The sequence below is a fragment of the Hydra vulgaris genome, chromosome 02 (genome assembly GCF_038396675.1).
Source record: "Hydra vulgaris chromosome 02, alternate assembly HydraT2T_AEP".
In the NCBI taxonomy this organism is placed as follows: Eukaryota; Metazoa; Cnidaria; class Hydrozoa; order Anthoathecata; family Hydridae; genus Hydra; species Hydra vulgaris.
In genome coordinates, this window is record NC_088921.1 from 5,075,001 (window position 1) to 5,094,576 (window position 19,576).

Here is a 19,576-nt window from a genome sequence, read left to right on the forward strand (position 1 = left end):
GAATAAACGTCACGTTAACGATAATCAAAAGATAATTTAAATATTCTAAAAGATATAAGTTTTTGCGTAGCGCAAAACTGCTGAGCGCGTAGGCAAATCGCCTTTTCGCAAGCAAAATGCGAGCTGCGTAACGCTTCTTAACAAGGCCTGATATATATACATACACACACATACATATATATATACACACACATACATATATATAGGGTCATTTTGGATAAAGCGAGCCAATAAAACTAAAATCAGTGTGTATTAATAACTATGTGAGATATCTTAATACTTCTTGTACTAGAAAACTCTATAACAGATACCTAAACTATGATATAATGTAAAGTGAGCCACACTAATATAAAGTGAGCCAAGTAAACTATATATGATACATAGGAAAGGCTCGCTTTATATTAACAATTTTATAAAGTGAGCCACGATTATTGGTAAAGCGAGCCAATAGCTTATATGATTATTCTAAAGTGAGCCATTTAGCTTTTATTTCAGACAAAAATTTACAAAATTGGAAGTATTATTACAAATAATATTTACTATATTAATATTAACTTTATTACCTACGATATAGTAAACTGGTATTAAAAGTTTGCAAACATTAACCTCAAATGCATACAATGCAAAAAATTTAAAGAACAAAAGCAATATAAAAATGTCAGCGACTAGTCTAATTAAAATAATACTGCTAAATCTGCAGATAAATGATGCAGTACAAAATGCAAAATATCAAGTCTTAACTAGAGTTAATTTACTTAGTTGTTGTTTGAACACAATCAGCACATAGTTGTCCACGCACGGTTATTTCGATACAGCTCTCATGTAACCAATCACGGCACGCGTCACACTCAATCCATTCATCATCAATGAGAGGATCAGTTGCTTCACCATATGCAAACCAACAATATTTGCAAATGTCCTCTTCTTTTTGTTTCTTTTCTTTTTTGGATTCTTTCTTTTTCTTTATAACCTTCTGTTTAACAGTTTTCTTCTGTTTCTTTTCTTTGCTGGTCTCTTTCTCTTTAGTTGCTTTTTTTGTTATTGGTTTGGTTCTTTCCTGAATAAATGCTACATTTTCTTCTGATGTCAATTCATAAGATGGTGGTTTCTTACGTGGCCGACTGCTTTGTGGTCGATCTCTGTGTGGCACTGGCATCAAGTTTTCAAAAGACACATCGAGGTCTGCTTGTTCAATTGACACAATTGCATTTTCATCAGTGGTAGGTAAACAAGTACTACCAGCAATATCAGTATTGACATGTTGCTCATGCTGCTTATCTAGGAAAGTATTAGAATTAGATGCATTAATATTATCTTTATTAGCTGTATCAACAAGTTTAGCACTAGAACTATTTGAAATATCTGGCAATTGCATTTCATTCAGATTAATTATGTCAACGGATTCGGTCACAGAAATCAACTGCAAATTCATAGCTGCATTAGGTACAGGTGGCTGTTCAATACTCGATCGCAGTGGCAAACAAGAATTTTCAATATTTGACATTTGGCTGAGAATCCAATGGCTCGGTTTACCTGAATGCCCTTGGCTCGGTTTATCTAACAGTTATGCAAAACCGAGCCAAGTTGAAAATTCGATTAAAAAACTTTATCATCGCTCAAATACATATCAACACTGTATTTTTTGAAATAGTTTCTTATATTACTAATATTACAATCATATTTACTATAAATAGTGTCAAATATGAAATACTCACTTTTCTTAATTGAAGCTAAACAAAATATAAGGTCTTAAAGCGAAAAAACGTTTTGTTACTACTCAAATGATTAAAATTATACCACCGCGAAAATAATTGCTTAGCAACTGTTTTTAAAATATTCTTTAGACTTTAAAATGAATAACTAATATTAAATAAATTGTTATAAATCGAAAGCATAATTTGATTTCGTAAAATTGCAATACTTAGGCGACCGGCTCGCTTTATCCGATGGCTCGCTTTATCTGAAATGACCCTATATATATATATATATATATATATATATATATATATATATATATATATATATATATATATATATATATATATATATATATATATATATATATATATATATATATATATATATATATATATATATATATATATATATATATATTTATATATATATATATATATATATATATATATATATATATATATATATTTATATATATATTTATATATATATATATATATATATATATATATACACTAGGGTTCTCTCAAAGACAAAATATCAAATGAAGGTGCTCTAGATGAAAAGGCAGCATCAGAAAAATCTTATCAAGTTCTTTGTGGATTGGAATACTTACACAATAAAAATATTGTACACAGGGATATTAAATGTTAGTTTTTTATTATTTAATTTTGAATGATATATTATAAATGAATGTATTATCTTTATTTAACTATTGTCTTTTGTTGAGACAATTTCATGTTTTAGTTGTTGTTAATTTTGATTGGTCAGACTAATTTAAGTATTGATGACAATGTCAGGGTTATTTAAAGACATTCATTTTAAATTTTGTTAGCTTCTGATTACACATATTTTTTTATTTTAGTTTTTTAAGTTTATTCCTGTTGTAGTTACTTTAGAATATTTCTTTTGCTTATTGCTTAGTTACTTTAGGGAGTTTCTCTACAATTCTACAAGTTATTTATTTATTTTTTTAATTGTTTTATGAAAATTTTGTTGTGCGTAGAGATAGCAAGAAATATGAAATTTGTTACCACATTCTTTTCTTGCTATGTAGTAGCCACGTTTGGTTCTTGTTTTAAAGCAAAGTTAGAGCAGAGATTTTTTAAAAACTAATAGAAAATATGTAGAGTAGAGTACCCTCTTTGACTCTAGTGGCCTCTTGGCCTAGGGGTGGTAAATTAAATTTAAAAAAATAAAAAATTACATTTACAGCAATAATTTGTAAGATATTGATTCTTCAAAAGATTTCAGTTTGGTTCAGTTTTTGATTTTTGTAGTCAAGTATCTATTACGGTGTAGAACAATTGCGAGGAGCATGATGTTGATGTAGACATCATAGCCACTGGAGAAACTAATTATTGGTTCTGAGCCTCTTTAAAGTAATAATTAATTTGACTCCAAGAAGAAGCTCTTTCCTACCTGCACATAAATTAAGTTTTTCAAAAGCGCTTATGTTTTGTCATTTATTTTTGCTATTAATTAGCACCCTGTAATAAGATTGTTCGTAAATATAAACTATTTAAAATTTAATTTGTTTGGTATTAGATTTATATAGATTTAAAATGTAAGGATTAGGATATACTGTTAATAATAACTCAAAGTAATAACAATTTAGTTTATTATGTTATCTGAAATCTATAATACAATATAAATATTTAGTTGCACTTGCTTTAAGTATTATCTTTGCTTAAAATTAGTTTTGGCTTTTAGTCAATTGCATAAAAAGTGTACATAACATTAGTCATAATGACTTTTATAAATCAGTTGTAACAGCAGGTACCACAATAAGGTAAGCCAAGTAAAACATGGCAAACCTTTTTTTAAAATAAACAAGCTGTTGCCACAGAAAAAAGCCAGTATCACAATATAGTCTTATAGTATTACTACTGCTTGGCACTTGGTAATACAACTGCTTGGCTTCCAGGTAAAGCAACTAGGGTATGATTTAACTATAGGCTGACTAGGCATTAGCCTAAGCCCTACTTCAAATGGGTTTGAAAAATATTTTAACTTGCCAGAGTTTTTAGAGAGTTGTTATTAAAAAAGTATTAATTTCATGATTGTAATGATTTCTAAACAACAATTCCCTTTGGATAATAATTAAAGTTTTTTTAAGTTTTATTTGCACAATCATTTACTATTGCAACAATATAACTCTCTTAGAGAATAATTACGCACAAAGGAGTTTTAAAATAAATGATATGGTATATACATTATATATATATATATACACCCAAATTTGGGTATGGTTGGGTTTTGGCTATTTGTAGTGAGTCCTTTTTACTGCAGTCTAGAGTAGACTTAAGTCGCGGGGTAAAGCATAAGTGATGCTGTTTGTCTGACGCTATAAACTAGTTATTAGTGCTGATCCTCATTAAAACGCCAATAATAGACACAACGTTGAGGAGATGTTTATTACTTAATCGCTATACAAATTTTGTTTACACATAAGCATTAATGTTTTTTTTCCGTTCTGAGGCCTACATCGTTGTATGCATACTTTTTATTTTGTAATCAATTTTTTATTTTATAAGTTTTTGTTTGGTGATGTATTTTTTGTATATCTTCGTTCATATTAGTTTTTATAAAACAATTTATTGTTTATTATTATTGTTAGTACTGTTTAGGTGCATTGTCTGTCTTATTTGTTTTTAAATATTCCTCTATTAATCTTAATTTTTTGTCTTGACAACTGTCAAAATATGATTTGTTCGAAAAATAATTTTCCTTTATTATAATGTACTTCATTTCTTCCTTCCAGCGCTCACTGCTCTTGTGTGACCATTCGGCAAATTTTATATGTCAAAGTTTTTAAATAAAGTTTTGTAAAGTTTTATTTGCACAATCATTTACTAATGCAACACTATAACTCTCTTAGAGAATAACACACAAAGGAGTTTTAAAATAAATGATATAAAAGCCGTAGCGTTAAACTAAAGAATTGTAGATTCAAGAGAAAACAGCTAGCAGTTTAATGCTATATAAACCGCATCATAGTTTTTCATTTAAACTAATTTTTAATATTTTTTAAGCCCCAAAAATTGGCTAAGCCTTGGGCCCCCAAGGGTGTATTCGTAATTCTTGTTGGCAAATATGTCTAAAAATGCATAGACAGAATTATCTGAGTTTGCTAATCAACATCAAGAAGGCATACCTAAGGAGTTACCTGTTTAAATTATCTAAATATAACCAAGACTTAAACAAGAAATATTTTAATAGAAAGGAGCTTAATGATCTACAGAACGCCAACAGAAAGTTTTTTTAATTATTATTTTAATTCACTCCCTACAAGGCTGTATGCAACCACTACTAAATTAGGAATTACTAGAAAACAAAGAATAGAGTTAAAGACCAAGAAAACGACTTGAAAATTTGTAGACTATATGAGTCAGGAAAACCTGATTGTAGGAGTTTCAGAGGGTTAAACTAGATGAATTAATGTTATTAGAGCATGCAGATACAGTAAAAGAATGAGACTTTGGATTAGGGTCAGGGTTAGAGGTTAGTAACTTCAAGCCCTAACCCTGACAAACATAGGAACCACTGTCAGTTGCACCACAAATCATTTCAGTAATGCTAATAATAGCATGAGTAGTGGAGTGATTTAAGCGAAACCCAATCTGTCGAATATGAAAACAAGCAGAATTATTCAAAAAGTTGTAATACGAGAATACAGTTTTTCTAAAAGTTTGCTGACATTTGATAATAATGAAGTTGGTCTTTAGTTATTACATTCAAGTTTTGAGTCTTTTATATGAGTTGGGATAACAGAAGCAGTTTTTAAAATTTCATGAAATACAGCGGTGTTGAATGTCTGATTAAATAGTTCAGAAAAAAAAGTACAGGAGAGATATCATTTGCAAGAACTTTCAAAAAAGGTATTGGAATGCTGTTAGGTCCCAAAGCTTTGCCTTCATTAAGAGAATGAATAATAGATAATACTTTGTTTTTGTCTGTAGGTTTTATGAATATTGATTTAAGATTCTTTTTTTAAAAATCTTTTACTCTAATTCTTCCAGATCTCAAACAAACAATTGACTAAAAGGTTCCAAAATTTCAATGGGGTTGTATATCATGGAGTTGTTAAAAGATAAGCTGGAAGGATATGAGTTAACTCTCGTACTAATGTTTAAAAGATACCTCATACCATCCCATGGTATTCATTATTTTATAATTGAAGTCAAGATTTCTCCTGTTATCCAAGGTTTGAGGCCCTATGATAAGCAGCAATAGCTGACTTTTTTTAATGGTGCATGTTTATCTAAAAGAGAACTGAAACTTGTGAAAAACTCTTCAAATGACTTATTAGTCTTACCTTCGTGGGCATTGATTACATTAGTCCAGCTAATTTTTAAGAAATCACTACATAATTCCTCACAATTTATTTTTCAAGTCAAACTTGGTAATGCAATTATTTTCAATGATGGTAAACAACTTTTTTTAGACAAATAGTTAATTGGATTAAACTTTCGCAGAAATCTCAAAATTTTACCCTATCAAAGTAATCATTATCTGCTCTTATCATAACTCTGCATTATTTCAAACTAAAATAAAATATCAAAATAAAAGCTTATTGAAGAAGGATATTTGTATTTGCTTGCTTCACAACTAAGCTCTATAAGGTCACTTCACAAAGTGACCCTGTAGAGGGTAGATATAAATAATTGTTTTTAGTTAACATAGTCACTTTTATATATTATACATTTATATAACGTATAAATGTACGTATATATTTTTTAAAATATATACGTACATTTATAGTAGTGATACGTATATATTTTTTAAAATTCATTTTACAAAGAGGCTCAAGGTTTGTATAAATTAGATTTCTAAAAAATCCATTGAGTCTTGTCGAAAATGTAAAATAAAGCACAACCAAAGGATCCGGAATTGAGAAAAAACAGAGTTAAGAAAAAAATCCGTCGGAGCTGAGAAAAAATTGGAATTTCAATAACAATTTGTTATAAATTAAAAAATTAAACTATCTAGTTGATAATTAAACATTGTTCTTGTTTTGATTTTTTTTTAATTTTTTATATTTTGATTTATAATTCATAATAGATTTTTAAAAAATTTATTTTTTTTTATTTCTTAATACTTAAATATTTTTTTATCGTATTAAAGACTTCTTGGGCACCTAGAGTAAAAATTAAAAAAAAAAGTATTTATTCTGAAGATCTTTTTAAATAACATTTTATAAAGATCAAAACATCTATCATTTCATCAGTAAGCGAACTATGAAACTTTGTGACAATACTGAAAGACAATGAGAAAGCTCTTTGCAACTTCCAAAGATGTTCCTTGAATTCTGTGGATGGCTAGTTCAAATTTCAAATTCTACTTCTAATTTCTTTTCTTCGCTTCTAATTTCACACCAGTTACTTCATATTCTTTTAACTGATCGGTGAAGGTTTCGACTTAGTGCCTTTTTAGCTGTTAATTGGTTTTGATTTAGAACTTCTTGAATTTTAGCAAATAAAGATGTCAATTGCGATGGTTCTCCTTGTTTGCTTTTAGCACAATCATCTGATTTTGGTTGGAGTTATTTCCTTTTGTTGCAAATAGTTGATCAAATAATTTTGCAGCATAAACTAAATTATTTTATTTGGAAGCGTAAAAAAATGTGTGGTCTTTGTTTAAAAAAATATTGGGATTGTGCAAATAATCACTCAATGATACCAACATAAAGTTTTTACAAATTTCGCATCTGGAGATTAACATCTTTGCAAAATTAGAACTGATGTCAGTTTCTACAATCTTCAATTTCCTTTCAAACGTTTCCATAACAATGTCACACTCTAAAGTTGTTGTATTTGGTTTTTCCAAGAGAACTGCAGCGTCAGCAATGAATTCCAATAAGTCATCTAATATATTTGAGCAGTTTAGTTCTTTGAGTGTTTTTTTTTTAAAGCTTCTAAGCCATCCGAAAATCTTTTAATCATCTGAAAAACACTGTTCCATCTAGTGCGACTGTAGAGCAACAGTCCTTTTGTCATGCGAAGATCCTTAAAATTCGTGTATTTTTCTTTTAAGAACTTCATATTGAAATGATGAGTATTTCAAAAACTTAATTAGTATTCGAAGTTTCTGGAGACTTTTTCTCCAACAGTTTCTGTTTCTGTTTCAATATCCTATTCAGTTTCTTTGTTCCCATATTCGCGACAATCTTTTTTAGCGTATATTAAATCACAAACACTCAAATGAATTAAATGATTCTGGCAGATCTAATGTGGAAACTTAAATATGTTACCCAATTTCACCATCCACCAACAGCCATCTGTAGTTTTACCTGCAATATCTTCACTTTCTACACAAAATTCCTTTAATTTTTCCATTATCAAAATGTTTAATATTTTGGCAGAACTAAGAGATGGCAATCTCACCATATTTAAATAATACATTCTGTTGTGATGAACATTTGAGTTGTAGTTTCACTACCTCTATTGCTATTTGATTCATCACCTGTTAGTCCAAATTTTTCTTCTTTGGCTTTCAATGCAGCCAATTCAGAGAGCATTAAATATTTGGTTTCAGCATGAAACATCTAATTTTATGTCTGAAATGGTGGACGCTGACTTGGGCAAACTATGCCCATACCTTTCAAAAAGCATTCTTTGTGTTTCAGATTGTGTTATGGACCTAATCGAATATCCATCAAGAGCTGTCAACTTAGCAAGAAGATAGTTTAATGACATCTGAGTCAAAACTGGTCTGATACTGGATGGTTTTAAAACTATTTTCTTACAACTTTTGTTTTGTCCAGTTAGGCCATTTATGCTGCTTTCTGGACAAGCGATTCTTTTATGATATTTTTTGCAATCTCTGTATTTCTTATAATTTAACACAACTTTATCAAAGTAATTCCACGCTTCCGAAACCATTTTTCTCTATAAAAGAATATTTATCAATTTGATTATGACCTCATATATTTGTTTTAAATTTTATTTTAATTGTGATAATTTATCACATTTTGAGTTATTAACTAAGTTTTATATTCTAACAGGTAAGTATAATTAAACATTAATTATGAATACTTGTTATCACTGATAACATTTTATTACACAATTTTGCCACAATGCACAGTGGGCCGGATATTAGACTTATGGTGAACGAATTTATTTTGATCCTACGATGTACGACACTATTTGTACAAAATAAAAGCGTTATATGTTTAAAACTTACCTCGTTATTTTAAGATCAGCTTTTGTATATATTATAAATAATGATGTTGACTAAATATTTTTTTTTGTAAAGGTAAACTATTGAATTGTTAAAATATATTAACTAGTATCACATACTCATGATATTTTAAAAGTTTCTGTTTATTATATCTTTGCTTAAAAATTAAAAAATTCTTGCTTTTTTGACACAAAAAAAGGTACTTTATTGTGCATTACATTTCATCATACCGCAATTGATTTTTGTGGATTTAAAAAAATACTATTTTTAAAAAGATACTATTATACTCAAACGAGTTTTTGAAATAGTACAATGGAAAGTACGAGTATATTTTATTATATGGTTTTAAATAAAATAATCTTTTTTTGAGGTTTTTTCCACCACCACCTGACCCACTGTGCATTATCAATTGCTTTGCGGTGTAAATTAGTGTTGTTATTGAACAAACAGAACACTTACATTTTGAAAACAACAAGAACTATTGTAAAAGCAGCGTAGAAATAAAATAAGAATTTAATTATTTTATTAATAAAAAATTAAATATTTTCTAAAAACTTTGTAGTTTTGTTGAAGTTTCTCAATTTCTCTCGAACTTCGAAACTCCGAAAAATCGAGAAAAATCCAGCGGGACAGAGTTCCCAATTGATACATTGAGCACAACATTAGAAACAGAAATAAAATGTCATTAATATAAGGTTAATAGGCAACTTATAAGTTATCTATAGGTAAAAAATTTTAAGTTTAATTTTATGGTTTTGGTAAGAAGGAAGCTATTAAGACAATGCGACCGGAGGCCCTTTTTTTAAAGTTAGACCAAGTCCAACTACATTTACAATTCATTTTTGAAGAGGAAGGTCATTAGAAAAAATATATAAAAAGATAACAAGAGATTTAAAGAGGTAGAGAATAAAAAGGAAAGTAGCAAGCACAATAAAGAGAGAAATTTTGCAAAAGATTTTTTTCCTTGAGAATAGTGAAAAATAAGGTGAAAAACTATTTATCATTAATATTTAAAACATTGCATTATTATTAGCAGTATACAACATATTTTTTTGCTATTAAAATTCACAATTTTGTTAATAAAAGTCACTGGCAGCCCCAAGCTATCACAAAAGTCTCATTCAAAATTTTTTTTCAAACCTTTTTTCAAAAATATATAGTCATATCGTCAGCAACTACACCCAAATAAAAAATTTTCAGGAAGTACACTCACTTTAGAGATTTTCAGGAAGTACCATAAATAAGTGTGGATTCATCGAGGTTACTAGAAATAGTAGAGAAATAATGTTGTTTATTAAGTATGATTTTAATACTGCAATTAGAATAAAACAATTTAATTTTAAATACTAGCAATTATAATGTGATCTTATAGGTATAACTGGCATACCAGACTTAATTGAAAGTCATATCACCCTTGCTTTAATACTTTCATCTAATCCTTGGTTGAACCCTAACCCAAAACACATTAATCTCCCATTTGCATGCGCAAATCCTAACAATACTCCAGTAAAAGATAAAATGGTCAATTAAAAAGGTTCTATGTAATTTTTAGCACTTTCTAATGAAAGGCTTTAAAGATAAATACACTTTATCTACTTACTCCGGCTGCTAGCTAGCCCAGGTCTCCCCCTTCATAAATTACAAGCAGCTTTTCAAGAAAAAGTTTTTCAAGGCAGTCACTTTTTAAGTTTTTTTGTAAGGTTGTAAATTATTTTAATAACTTGATGAAGTAAATCAATTCTTTTTTATTATTGTAGGTGCCAATATATTGCTAGATTTATATGGGAACTGCAAGCTAGCTGATTTTGGTATATCAAAACACATACAAGTAGAGTTGCTGTTTTTTTATTATTATTTGCCTCATTTAATATTGTTTGTATATGTGTGTGTGTATATATATATATATATATATATATATATATATATATATATATATATATATATATATATATATATATATATATATATATATATATATATATATAATTTTTTAACAACAAATAAAACCAAAAGTGTAATATTTAATAGTTTTTCTTTAATTATTTTAATAAGAAAAAATAATTATTTTTAAAATTTTTATAAAATTTCTCTTTTTTTGAGACCCAACATGACATTCATTTGAAAAAATTTATTTTTGGAGTTTAAGGTCTTGTTCCAAGTTTCAGACTCAAGGTGGCCCCCTAAGTCTTGTTAGATTTTGAAAAAATTTAATTGATATGCTTGTTAGAACCAATAAAATACTTTAAGAATAGGTACATATCTGTTTTTGAAAGTATGGGGCGATTGATGCACCCTAATATGCAGTAATATATATATATATATATATATATATATATATATATATATATATATATATATATATATATATATATATATATATATATATATATATATATATATATATATATATATATATATATATATATATATATATATATATATATATATATATATATATATATATATATATATATATATATATATATATATATATATATATATATATATATAATATATATATATATATAATATATATATATATATTTATTATATATATATTAAATATATATATATATATTTTATTTTAATTTTTTATATATATATATATATATTTTAATTTTTTTTTTTTCTTAAACAACTTCGCTTCAAACAAGGCTGCGAACAGCCACTAATTAAAGTTGGAAGTTACTGAAAGAGAAAAGATGAAGATTGTAGAGCAAGATAACGATTGACAGACGACTTAAAAGATTGCAAATTATATGAATCAGAAAAACCAAGTTAAAGGAAGCAAATTCCAAAGAACTGATGTTCGAAGAAAAAAACTAGACGAATAAGCGTTTTTGGAGCACTTAGGAACAGTCACAGAAAAAAGATGACTCTTAATTAAATGACAAGTTACACAAAAATAAATTATAGTAGATGGCACAAGAGACACTAGCTCTTTAGAGCAGTGCTCATTATAGTATTTGTAGAAAAGAGAAAGAGAAGCAACATTCTGACAATGTGATAATGGTTAGAGGTTGGCTGCAACTATGTTTACAATGCTTTTTGCACCTTGTCTAAAAGAGAAAGGGCATCATTAGAAGGTCCGCCCCAGATATGACAACAGTATTCCATACAAGGCCGGATTTGAGATTTTTAGAGATAGAGAATAGAATCCGAAGTAAGAAAGTTTCAAGCTCGATAAAGAGATAAGTAGATGAAGAATAGGTGACTCATCGAGTTTATAAATATAGGAAAATCTAAATTATTGCGATAACGATTGGCTGAAAAAAATTGAGTTTTGTCTGAATTAAAGTTCACCAGCCACTGTGAGCCCCATGCTGTAGCAGAAGTGAGATCCTTTTCAAGCTCAAATACCCCCTCCAAGCAATCAGAGGGTGTTAGTTTCTTATCACGACAAGAATAAATGGTAGTATCATCAGCAAACAATGCCACCTTAGATGTGAGAATATCTGGAAGATCGTTAATGTAAATTAAAAAGAGTATAGGGCCAAGGATAGAACCTTGAGGAACCCCTGAAGTTACAGAATAAGAAGAAGAGTGTTGTCCATCGAGGACAACTTTTATGCTACGATTGGAAAGGAAAAATTCATTGATCTTAAAGATGTTGTCGGATACACCATAAGAAGAAAGCTTATGGAGAAGACCAGCATGCCAAACTTTATCAAACGCTTTTGAAATGTCAAGAGCGTTGGCCTTAACCTCTCCACCTTCATCTAATGCACGATAAAACCTGTCAGTTATTACTGTTAGCAAATCAGCTGTAGAACGAGAAGATCGAAATCCATATTGATGGTCAGAAAGTAAGTTATTAGATTCAAGATGAGAAATTAAGTGTTTGTTAATTAAAGATTCAAAAACCTTGCTTATGATAGGAAGAAGACTTATGGGACGGTAGTTAGACGAATCAGATCGCTCTCCAGAATTTTTGAAGATAGGGATAACAGATGCCGCTTTCCAGCAGGCTGGAAAACAAGACTCTGATAAGCACTTGTTGAATAATTTTCAGAGTAAAGACGACAGCTCCGGAGAACACTTCTGCAAGACAATAACAGGTATGTTGTCCGGGCCACAAGCTGTAGAAGAGTCTAGGCAGGAAATCACTTTAGATACAGATGCTGGAGTGATATGAATGTCAAGTAATGGATCAACCTGTTTGTTGGCAATATCAGGTAGAACGCAATTAGTGGAATCAAGAGATGATATTGATGAAAAGTTTTTAGCAAACAGTTCGGCTTTGTCTTTAGGTGAGGTGACAAAGTCTGAACCATACAAGAGAGGAGGAATTATAGATTTGCCCTTATTATTGATATTATTAAAGATTCTCGAGAAGTCACGAGAGCCTAATTTTTGAGATGAGATACGAGATTTCATGACCTGAGAATAGCGGGTTTTGGCGTTAGACAAAACCATTTTACAGTTGTTTCTAGCAGTAATAAACAGACGTCTGTTTTCTGGAGAATTGTTTTGCAAACAAACCCATTCATAACAACGCCCCTGCACGCAATGGGTATATATAAGCATTCCACTCTAAAAGAGATATTATTGCAACAAAATCAATATTTATATATATATATATATATATATATATATATATATATATATATATATATATATATATATTACCTATAGTAAAGGCTTTAAATATACAGTTTGTGGTAAAAAACAGCAGTAAGCTTGTCTTTGGTTTTAAACTGACAAAATTAGGGTTAGATTTAAAAAAACGCATCAATTGAATTGAGGAAACTATTTATATTTAATGTTTTCTAAAACCACAAAAACACAAAATAAGAGACCAGGATGCTTTTAAAAATATTTTGAGTGTTTTTAAAAACATTCTGAATGTTTTTATTTTTATTTTTTTATTGTAAAACATGCGCAGAGTGTTGCTACATCAACTATCTTAAAGACTGCTGCTGCATGGAAGTGCTGCTACATTGATTGAGGGTTTGGTTAGGGAAGACAGTCTATTAATTAATAAAAAAAAAAAATATAAAAAAAAAAGAAAAGTTTTCCGGTCTTTAAAACAATTTGTTTTAAAAAAACCAAAAACTGACCTGACATTTGTAAAATTAAAAATGACAATGCAAGAGCATATATTTATATATATATATATATATATATATATATATATATATATATATATATATATATATATATATGTATATATATATATATATATATATATATATATATATACACACACATATATAAATATATATTTATATATACATATATATTTATTTATTTATTTATACATTATATATATAAATATATAATGTATATATATATATATCTTTTAAAAACATATTCTTGTTATACGATATTTTCATATTTGTTGAATTTGTATATATATATATATATATATATATATATATATATATATATATATATATATATATATATATATGTATATATATATTTATGTACTTTTCGTTGTCTATAAAAGTTGCTTACGGGTTCATTTCTTTTTTACAAAAAGACGGTTCTTACCGTGACAAAAAATATCCCTGATAAAGCTAATGTCCTTGTCAGTGTCCGTTTTTTTTATAAAATCTGTTCCTGTAAGTGATACTTTAGGTGTATATATATTTATATATATATATATATACATATATACATATACATATTTATATAGATGTGTGTATATATTTATATATATATATATATATATATATATATATATATATATATATATATATATATATATATATATATATATATATATATAAATATATATATATATATATATATATATATATATATATATATATATATATATATATATATATATATATATATATACATACATACATACATACATACATAGATGTATATGCATATATATGCAAAACTATATAAATATATAGGGTGTCAGCCATGAATATTTTTTTACCTCGTTTTTTATATATTGTGAATGTTTATTGTTATTGTTAGACAAAATATTGAGATTTTTTATTGAAATTGTCTCGTTGCTCAAAATAGAAAAAGTCATTAAATTTTATTTTAACATTAAACTTATTTTAATTCCGCAGTATACGCTGTGCTATTGGCCTGGGTCACACCATGATATATATGTATTTTTATTCTTATATACATATCTATAATATCTATATATGTATATGTATATATATATATATATATATATACATATATATATATATATATATATATATACTTAGTTTTATTTCCTGAGTTATCTTATGTTAAGTTTCCCTATTAAACCTCAGATTTCCTATAAATTTTAATTTTATATAAAAAACACAACTCTCAAAATTTTATCTTGATTGTTTGTAAAAATGTAATTATCTATTAAAAAGTTAATATGTGTTTAAAACTTATTGAGTCAATAAGATTGACTTCAGAAATATTTTAGCATTTAGAGCTTACAGTTGATTTTTATGATTTTTAATTAACTGACCAGAATTTTTTTGGTAAAACCACTGATTGATTTCAAAGAATTTTTAGTTTATTTTACCTCAAAGTTAATAAATGTTGTTTATAACTATAAGTTAATGCAGGATGGTTTTTTCAAACATTGTTTTGTCATAGATCCGTACCTACTGATAACCAATGATAAAATTTTGTAACTTTTGTTTACTTTACAGTATTAACTTGTGGTTAACAATATATAAAGATAAAGTATTAAAACATAATTAAACACTTATAGTAGCCTGAAAAAAACAATGATAAAAAATATGAAAAATTCTGAAAAAAAAAATGAGTTTAACTTTTAGTTTAATTATCATAGTATATAATATATAAAGTGTAATTATATAATATATAAAGTTAATAAATAATGAATAAAGTTTAACTAAATTATACTTAATGATAATTAATACTCCCTCCGTCTGGAAATATTGTATACATTTTAGCGATTTTTGTTGTCTGGAAATATGGTATCCATTTGCGAAAAATCAAAAGAAATCAAAAAATGTACATGACAAGTATATTATATTAACTTTATTTGAAACATTTTAATTAAGTAAGAATGATTTTTTTAACTCGAAATTTGATTTGGCTTTATTGTACGCTTATACTTCATTGCACCATGTTTTAGCTTATTCTCCTTCATCTGCTGTAATAATTTTTCTAATATACCTTGATGTTGTTCTTTGGATAATTGTTTATATTTAGAATCCCTCCTTTCTAAGTTTAACAAATTTCCTTCAGAATTTTCCGTACTCGTCTTGCAGCGGTATTAATTTTATTTGTCTCAAGCAACACTGATGTTTGAGCATTAAGTTTTTAATTAAAAATGATATTGCTTATGTCAAATATTTCAGGTTATATTGTCATGAGTATTTACTATAACAATGTAATGACAGTTGCCAATTTACTTTTAGAATCACAATAATCTACAATTTTTGTTGAAATATATACCATATTTCTGGATGGTGGGAGTATTTAGTATTATAATATATAAAATTTGTCTATATTGGGAGTTAAAAATAAAATAAAAAAGTAAAAAAAGCAAAAAGAAAAGTGTATACATTAGGGTGGCCCTTATTTTTAAACTTTCAAATTGTTTAGCTCCCAACCCCGTTTCTTGTTTCAATCATGAAAATAATGATCTATACAAAATTTTAGCGTAATCGGACAACTGTAAGTCGACCCTCATTGTCCATGAAGTTTCAAAATTTTTGCCCTGAGAGTCATTTTTGAGGTGAAAAGTTTAGAAACTGTTTTCAAAACTGTTTGTGCTGCTCGTGTAAAGTGACTTTTAGATTGTCTTCTCTTTAGACAGTAAAATGGCATCAAGTTCGTTTGGGAGTTTGTGACAGAAGTTAAGAAAAGATTTTCATGTCTGTCCTGTTGGCTACATTTTAAATCAAATTGTCAGAGCCAAATTGCCTTCGAACCGGCAAGTTTTACGCGTTTTCTTCTACAATGTAAGAGTTGTAAAGCTTACAACAAAGGAAAGTGCAGTACTGGTGATTCAAGAAGTTTCCATATTTTGGCAAAAAGCACAAATTCCTACTAAAAGAACTGACCACTGTGTTGAGAAGGTACTGAAACTGTATGATGAATGGAAAGGCTTACAAAAGAATTTGACGAGAGGTGCAGGCAAAGACAAAGAAAAACGAGATATCTTTGAAGACAATATGGATGATCTGTTTGACATAGCTCATTCAGAAGCTTTGGAACAGATGAAAAATGAAGAGGATAAGAATTTCTTAATCCTTCAGCGTCAAAAAGGACAACCAGGGTCTATGCTTGGTGTGGATCACAAACTAAAACACAAGGAAGAAAGGGCACTGAAGCGCACTGCAATGGAAATTGCCAGGAGAAAAGGACTTATGAAGAAATGGAACAAGATTTTGGTACTCATGAGCTTTCTACATCAAAAACTGATTATTCAGCATTAAGCAGTGAAGACATTGAAAGTGGTGACGACAGTGAAAGTTCACCTGCCATCGTTCAGCAAATATCAACAGCAGGAGCAGCAGCAAAAGTTCCAACAACACAAGGTACATTGCCATTTTTCACTCCCCGTCTCGCAGAAGTTTTTGATAGGTGCAAACTTACTGACAGAAATGGGGTTTACATATTAATGGCTGCTGCATAAGCTTTCGGATGTGATACTGAAAACCTGGTGATAAATCGCACTTCTTTTCAATGCCTTAGAAAAAAATTTAGAGAAGCAAGACACTCAGAAATTCAGCAAAACTTTAACCTAAATGATTGCCAAGAATTAGTGCTACACTGGTATGGAAAGCTGCTTTCCCATTCATGTGCCAACTGATTAATTATCGAGACATAAATCCACAAATCAGTAAGGCTGCTGCAAAGAAATTTTTCAACCACCTCTGGTACTTAGTTCCCGAAACTGTTGCTCTCACCTTATTTGATGACAATGTTCCACCAGCAGTTAAGACAAATATGGCTCAAGTTTTGCTTGACAAAGATGAAGAAGCGGAGGAAGAAAACAATCAAGTCAAGAGATACATTCTTCCCGAAAAAGACTTTTTTCCTTTCCAAATATCCAGTTTCCATCTCTGTTAACTCCTGGTACAAAATATTCTTCAACAGATGTTCTCTCAGCACCGATTTTCTGAACAAAGACCCTTCAGTATGGAAGGATGATCCAGGTTACAAAAGTGGAATTAAAAAACTTAAGAAAATAGTGGTTGTGAATGATGTTGTAGAAAGAGGATTCAAACTCATTCAGGATTATAATAGCATTCTCAATACTGCTACTTGTAGACTAGCCTCTGTTTTCAGCCTCAGTTTTTCTCATTTTATTATTCCTCCTATTCTATCAGATGGACATTTGCTATGAGGCATTAAAAGAAGTGATGCCCAGAATTTATTTAGTGTTCTTTAGTGCATTAAGTTAGGTTTAAAAGACATTAGTATTTTTTGGACTGCAATGCCGCATCATCCCTGAAGTATATATTGCAGGAAGTTTAATTTAAAGAAATAAACTGCTATTTCATTATGATAAAGACAGGTAGAAGTTATACAACAACAGTCACATTTGGTTTAATTTTTATAATATGTAAGGTTATCTCTTTATAATATGTAAGGTTACTATGTAAAATCTACTTGTCAATAAAAACCTTATACAACATCTTGCACAAGAAAGTTTTCTTTAGTTTACGCGATGCATAGTGAAGACCATTGTGAAGTTGCTTTGATCAACTATCTAGCTATCTGTTTTATCTAGCAAGAAATTTTATTAAAAATTTACTGGACACATGACTATTTCCGCCACTGTATATATATATATATATATATATATATATATATATATATATATATATATATATATATATATATATATATATATATATATATATATATATATATATATATATATATATATATATTAGGGATATGACTTTTTTGCAACCTACTAGGCCTGTATCGTAATTCAATGAACTTTTATGTAAAAAGAACGAATAGATGTTTCATTTTGACATATTTTGAAAAAAGGTCACCCCAAAACCAAAAAATCGAATTTTCAATAGGTACACTTTTGTACAGTAAATGAATATTAAAGGCTGAAGATGTTGTAAGAGTCATACTCCTGTTGTTATTTTATTTATTTATGCAACATGTACTGTGATATAACAAAAAACATTATGTGATATATAATTATACAAGTATTACAAAATTAACAGTATCAAAGCGTCTAGTACAACAATATACATAACTGTCTGTGTCTATAGGCCTACTGTGTTTAGCACATGGGTCACATGATGCTCACGTCTCATAAAGAGTCTAGCGCTTATTACTTAGAATGAATCGAAGTTGTGGTTTGTCTTTCTTTCTGCAGGAAGCATACAGGTCTTGCATCACCTTGATTGCACGTTCAGCTATCTGATTACTTCGTGGTATGTCGATGACGGATGGCTCTTTCTTCCAGTGATTTTTGAAAGACTGCAATGCCTTTTTGTAAGGCTTCAATACATCAGATAAATTCTTGAAGTCATTGTCATTGTACTTTTGACTACTAAACCAATGTTCTGCCCACTCATATGAAATGAACCTGCAAACCTTCTCCAAATTCTTTCTCGCTTCAGGCATAAGAATGAACGCCAGAATGGCGAGAATGGCTCTTGAGTTCCATCTGGCATTGCTCATGTTAGGAATGTTCTGAAAGTGAATCAGAGGGAAGTTTCTTTGTTCTTCATAGAACCTAAACACTCTTGTTAAATGGTACAAAAACTTCATATCGTCTCTCCACCCT

At 28.6% G+C, this 19,576-nt stretch overlaps 1 protein-coding gene across 2 annotated transcripts in view; it reads left to right on the forward strand.

The window, feature by feature from the left end:
- The window catches only part of LOC136076662 (mitogen-activated protein kinase kinase kinase 2-like), a 105,251-nt gene that overhangs the window by 74,488 nt on the left and 11,187 nt on the right, over window positions 1-19,576 (forward strand). For both annotated transcript variants that reach the window (XM_065789988.1, XM_065789989.1), the window contains exons 7-8: window positions 2,215-2,344; window positions 10,635-10,705. In XM_065789988.1, the coding sequence (XP_065646060.1) occupies window positions 2,215-2,344; window positions 10,635-10,705 (201 nt within the window). The remainder of the gene's footprint in view (window positions 1-2,214; window positions 2,345-10,634; window positions 10,706-19,576) is intronic.